Source organism: Ciconia boyciana, chromosome 10 (assembly GCF_034638445.1).
Source record: "Ciconia boyciana chromosome 10, ASM3463844v1, whole genome shotgun sequence".
Lineage (NCBI taxonomy): Eukaryota > Metazoa > Chordata > Aves > Ciconiiformes > Ciconiidae > Ciconia > Ciconia boyciana.
Genome location: NC_132943.1, coordinates 23,454,281 through 23,460,285, shown reverse-complemented (window position 1 = coordinate 23,460,285; position 6,005 = coordinate 23,454,281). Strand labels below are relative to the sequence as shown.

The window sequence follows — 6,005 nt, the reverse complement described above, 5'->3', positions numbered from 1 at the left end:
ACAAAGAGCAAATAACATATTCTCTATGTTAAAATGCAAAATTTAGCAAATTACTAATCAGGTTCCTCATGTGTTTGTTCTATACAAATTTAAGTTAAAGAAATAGGGAACTCGCTACAGTCAAAAAGATGATTTTAAAAGAAATATGCCAAAATGAATGTATGCCTGAACTCATACTTATGTGATGCCCAATGAGACATAAGGAACCCTAGAAGCTGTCACTGTCTACCAAGTACTTTTAAACAGTTTTGTGCCAAGGATCTTCCCCTGTGCAGGAAAGTGGCTGCCATTTCGTCACACTGGGAGGATAACAAGCACCTCACCCTTAAATTCTGCAATTGTACAGAAAGTTAACATACGGAAAGCATGTTTTGGCTGTGCCGTGCCACAGGCAACTTCAGGCCAGGAATGGCTGGTTGTTGCAGGCCCTATGGCCTGGACCTTTCTGAAAAGGGGCATTATTAACCTTGACTACTGCCGACCTCTGCTCAAATGTATATTCTAGTCTGTAATACTTGACCTGGATGTTCAGTCCCAGTATTGGCACCATGTGTTTCTCTATTCTCTCACATCTTCACGTGTGGAAACAAAATGATGACAATAATTCAAACAAACAAACGAACCCAAACCAGCAGGCCAACATCAGTCTGAAGAAGCTGGGTATTTTAAAGGTGTTTACCATGAGCAGCTCCCAGGTCGCAATGCGCTGAGCTCCGCTTGACCGTGGTGATGAAGCCGGACCCGGCACACCGCCTCAGCGCCCGCCGCCGCCTCAGCGGGAAATGGCGGGAAGGCAGCGGCCGCGCGCAGAGGGGCCCCGGGGCTGTGCGGGCGGGGGAAAGCCCGGGGGACGATCAAATGAAACCGACGCGGCGGGACCGTCCCTGCGTGACCCCAGTGTTAACATGTTTATTTCACGCTGCAGTCGCGGGTCGCTTTACAGAAACATCTCATGCTGGAGCCCCACACAGGGCTGAGGACGAGGAGATAAACACTTGTATTCAAACAGAACTATTAAATAACCTGTACACAAAACTCCAGTCTTTTCCCCTGAAAGCACCGAGGGCCGGGCCCCGGGATGGCCAGACCGACGCTGCCGCCGCACTCCCGGGCGCCCACAAGCCCCGACCCCCGAGGCGGCGGCCGGGGCGGCCCCGCTCCCGCCCCAACGGCCGCGGCCTCCCCTCAGCCGCGCCCCGGAGCGGCAGGGGCGGGGAGGGCGCCTGTCCCGGGAAGAGGGCGCGCGGCGGCAAGACCCGAGCCCTACGAGCGTCCAGTCCCGGGCCCGAGGGTCCGCGGGGGCCGTGGCTCCTCCCGGCGCCGCCCCCAGCCGAGCTCCCGCTCGTCAGGCCCGCCGCGAGTCCGAGGGCCGGCCGCCCTCTCCCGCGCCGCCGCCCTGCTCCCGGCGGCGGGGCGCCCTCAGCCCGGGTCCCCGCCGCGGCGCGGCTCAGCTCGGCCCGCAGGTGCGGCGGCCGCCGCCGGGCCCGGGCCGGTCCCGCCCCGCCGCCCGGCGGTCACAGGTCGCGGCCGTCCTCCCGCTTGACGCCGTCCGCCGCCGCCTTCAGCTTCTTGTTCTGGTGGGTCTTGACGTGCTTGGCCAGGTGGTCGCTGCGCATGAAGCGCTTCCCGCACTCGGGGCAGACGAAGCGCTTCTCGCCCGTGTGAGTCCGCAGGTGCCGCTGCAGCTCGTCGGAGCGGGTGAAGCTCTTCCCGCAGAAGAGCCAGTTGCAGACGAAGGGCCGCTCGCCCGTGTGCCAGCGCAGGTGCGCCTTCAGGTGCGAGGTCTTGCCGTACACCTTGCCGCAGCCGGGGATGTGGCAGATGTGCTGCTTCTTCTTGCCCGGCTCCGCCTCCGGGGCGCTGCCCGCGGCCGACTGGCAGTTGGGGCAGCGGCAGCGGCGGCACCTCCTGGCCGTGGCCGCCAGGGGAGACTTGGTCTGCAGCAGGGCGGCGATCTGCGTCTGGTACTGGGCGAAGTCCGAGTGGCCCAGCACCAGGCTCCGCGGCAGCGCCGCGGCCGCGGGGAAGCGGTGGCCGCAGCCGCCCGGGGCGCCGGCCTGCTGGATGCTCCACCAGGGGATGTCCTCGGGCGGCGGGTTGGGCGAGAGCTGCCGGCAAGGCTGCGCGGGCGGCAGCAGGTTGGAGTAGCCGGGCGGCAGGGCGGCCTGGGCGGCGTAGGGGACGTAGGCGGGGGGGCAGCTGGACGGCAGGGCGGCCATGGAGGAGGGCAGCATCTTGACGGGGGAAAACTCGTAGGGGTAGGAGGGGTCCGCCGGCGGGGTGAGGGGCAGTTCGTGCGCCGCCCCGAAGGAGGGCTGCAGGTGGTTCTTCTGAGGGGTCAGCCCCAGGCTGGGGTGCGGCGGCGGCAGCCCCCCCGGGGAGTGCGCCGGCATCTCGCCGCTCCACGGGTGGAAGATCCTGGAGGGGGATCCCAGCGTCGGGTCGTAGGAGACCTGCAGGAAATCCGAGGGCGCTGCGCCCGGCTGTCCGATCCGGCTACAGGTGGCGGCCAGAAGAGCCAGGGGCGAGTGCTTGGCCAAGTCTGGGGAGGCGCTGGGGGTGCGGTCCTGCGCGGGAGCGAGAGGGAGGGAGGAGAGCGCGTTACTCGCCGCCCGCCGCCGCCGCCCGCGGGAAACTTTCTGCGCGCCTGCCCGCGCCGCCTGCCCGCGCGCTGCCGGAGGCGCCCCGCCGCGCCGGCGAACTTTCCGAAAACAGCGCGCGCCAAGCGGGCAGGACGGGCCGGACCCCCCCCGTCCCGCCCCGCCCCGCCCAGCCCAGAGACCGGTCCCGCCTGCGGCCGGTGCTGCCGGCCTCGCCGCCTCTCCTGGGCCGGGGGCGCCGGGGAAGAGGCCGCTGCGGGCAGGGGGCAGCCCCCGCCCCGCGCCCCCTCCCGCCCCGGGACGCTGCCTGGAGTTACCGCCGGGCTCCTGGCGGGGAGAGGGAAGTTGCCGGCCCGAGGAGACCGGGCCCGGCCTCCTCACCCCCGCGGGGGTCCCTACCTACCTCTCCCGGGCCGCCCGCGGGGTGAAGCCCCGGGAAGGAGGCGGCAGGCGCCGGCTGCCCCCGCGCAACGCGGGTCGCAACCGCGGGACGCGGCGCCGCGCGAGCCGCCGCGGCCCCCGGGCGTGGGTACTGACCTGGAGGAAAGCCTGGAGGGAGTCGTTCCGGAGGACAGCCACCGCGGCCATGGCTACTGCGCCCGGGGCGAGGGGAAGGCGCCGGGGCACCGCCGAGGCATGGGGACGCCGAGGGGAAGACGAGGAGCTGCCCAGTTTCCTTCTCTCTCCCTCCTTCCCTCTGATCGCTTCGCCTCTGCGCCTGTCCCACCCCCCGCGCGGCGCGATCTCCGCGGACTGTCTGACTGCACCAGGATCACCTCCAAGAATTTGATAAGGACTTTGCTGGGCCGCCAGCCAGTCAGAGGGAAGATTTATGGCTTTGAAGTTTGCCGCTACCCAATCATCAAAGAATAGCGGCTCTTTCAGAAGCGAAAGCAAATCCTTTGAATCCACAAAGCTCCTATGGTGTGTTTGTTGGTCTGGATAAAAGAACTGATTATTAGGGGGGATGGGAAGGGAGGAGATAAAGGCGGGACAATTAATGAAGTAATCACTATGTGGGAAATGTATATACACAAATAATTGGATTTTCTTGATCAAAGGACCCCTTACCGCCTGGAGACCCTCGCATTGGATGTGCAAGACACTGGATCTCCCCCCCCCCCCCCCTTTTTTTTTTTTTTTGCAATTAGGGTTTGTGGCAGAGCCCTAAAGTGACAATGTGTCTTTGTTATCGCCCGAGAAATCTGCCTCCGGATTCCGGTGATAGTGTTTGATGGCTCAAAGTAACATTGGGAGCACAGCGAGTTCACCTGATCGGGGCTGGTCGATCCCAGCGGTAAAACTTCCCTGGAGTAATTGTCGGTGGTTCCTCCCCGCTCCCTCCCTCCGCCCGCCCTTCCCCCGAGGCTGAGGGATATGCCCTCGATATGACTCCGCAAACAACCGCACGTTTTCCCCTCTGGTAGCTGGGTTTGGTTTCGCTAACCCTGTGTCATCTGCAGCCCCCGCCTGGCGCGGGGCCGGGCGAGCGCGCCCAGCCGGGCTCGGCGGAGGGACGGCGGGGAGCCACCGGCGGCAAGCACTCCCGCAGGCAGACACACCGAGAAACCGGCCAGCCGAGAAGCCGAACGGAAAAGTTTCCTCTTCCCTAGCGGGAGCCGGGCGTAGAAGACGCGATTTCTTTCCGTGAAGGCAGGAGTCTCTCTCGGTAGCGTTTCTGGAGGCGGGATGCGTGCCCGCGGCCCGCCTGGCCTGGGCCGTGGACGAGAGAGGGTCCGGGGGCCTCCTCGGGAGCACGGGTTTCTGCCGGCACCCTCTCGCCCACCTCCTGCCACAAAGCCAAACTCGGCCCCGAGGGCTCTGCTCCCTCACCCCTCCCCTTTCGGCCCGTATATACACATATGTACACGTGTGTGTCTATGAAGAATCTAACCCGCTTTTCTTTCGACCGTGTGCAAGGCTAGTTCCCCGGTAACCACCACCAGGCACATCTGGGTCACAGCTTAGCGGCACCGCCTGCTGCTGCGCTCGGTGGTCCGCAGAGCTGGCGGGACCCCTCGCCCTGCGCCGCCCAGCAAGGGGAAGGCGGGGCCCCGCGCCCCTCCGCGCCCCTCCGCGCCTCTCCGCGGGCCCGCTCAGCACCGCGCTCCGCCGGGGGCCTGGAAGCGCGCTCCTCTCCTCGCCGCTTCCCCATCTGCTCCGAGGCATCGCAAACGTGTAAGCCGGCCTGTTTGGCCAGGTACCAAACGAGGACGTCCAGCTCTGTCTTAGGGGGGAGTGCCCTTTCGGGCAGATGCCGGCTGGCTCTGGTCCTCCGGAGCTGTTTGCCCAGGTAACTCGATCCTCCTCGCAGTCGCTGGGTTCAATTGTATTCACACCGCCACTGAAGTCTCTTCAAACGCCAGCACACAGAGATCTTTATCTGGCTTTCCTGTGGAAACAATCACTGTCCGCTCAAAGACTTCCAAGAGTTGTAGGGCTTGAATTAGATCGGTTTCTTTGAAGGGATTAAAGTGCCAAGTCCTCTCCCACGGCTCCATATTGAGTCCTGGGGAGAAGTAAAAGCTCGACTCCGTGTAACACTGATCCCCTACGCAGCAGCCACTTCAAGCTCTCCCCCTGTACCAGGTAACCGCTTCACCAGGTCGGTAACAGGGCGATAAGCGCCCCGCGCCCAGCTTTCACCCCGCACTGGTGCATCGAGGCAGGGCTCGCCACTGCCGCAGGAGCCCGCGGCCCGGCAGCAGCCCCGGGCAGGGCGTGAGGCTGCGGGCGGCGGGGGTCCCCACCGAGGGTGCAGGGCTCGCGGGGTCCAGCACCTCCTTCCAGCGCTGTGCCATCCATCGCACCCCCCAGCACCGCCGGTGCGCGATCCGGCGGGGGCTGCGCTGCGTCCACACGGGACATGGCGGGAGACGGGGAACCGCGGCGAGCCCCGGGCCGGCAGCGCAGCCAGGAGGGCGCGCACACCCGCGCACACCGCGCCCGCAGCCGTCGGGTGCCCGGGCTCACTGGCCAAGCTCCGTCCGCGCCACTGGAGCCGCACCGGGGCAGGGGCGCAGCCGCCTTCCCCTCGCGTCTGCGCTGCGGCCGGGGCAGTCGGAGCCGCGGGGGCACCCCGACGGGTGGACGCCGACGGGGGGACCCCGAGCCGCACTTCTGGTCCCTGGAGGAGCAATAACTCGCCAGGCAAGCGAAACGGCGGCGCTCGCACTTGCGTCGTCCCTAAACTTCTACATCCCCAAACTTGTGCCAACCCCGGACTCCTACGATGTGCCCGATTTAATTCCTACCTCGATTTTTGTTAATTCGTTTTCTCAAATAATTGCCGGGCTAATAATCTGAACAATATTTATAAACGAAATGGCAGTCGATAGGTAGCTCAGGAGACACTGAACATCCCGAGGTTCCCCCCGACCTTTAAGGTAGATCATTTCCCCAGAT

The 6,005-nt window shown here is 64.8% G+C and overlaps 1 protein-coding gene across 1 annotated transcript; it reads right to left on the bottom strand.

Annotated features, from left to right (window-relative positions):
• Positions 1-1,514: 1,514 nt before the first annotated feature.
• On the bottom strand, positions 1,515-3,188 carry SP5 (Sp5 transcription factor). The gene is made up of 2 exons (XM_072874874.1): positions 3,138-3,188; positions 1,515-2,567 (listed from the first exon to the last, which is right to left on the bottom strand). Exons 1-2 carry the CDS (start codon positions 3,186-3,188, stop codon positions 1,515-1,517), a joined length of 1,104 nt encoding a protein of 367 aa, XP_072730975.1.
• Between the last annotated feature and the right edge of the window lie 2,817 nt (positions 3,189-6,005).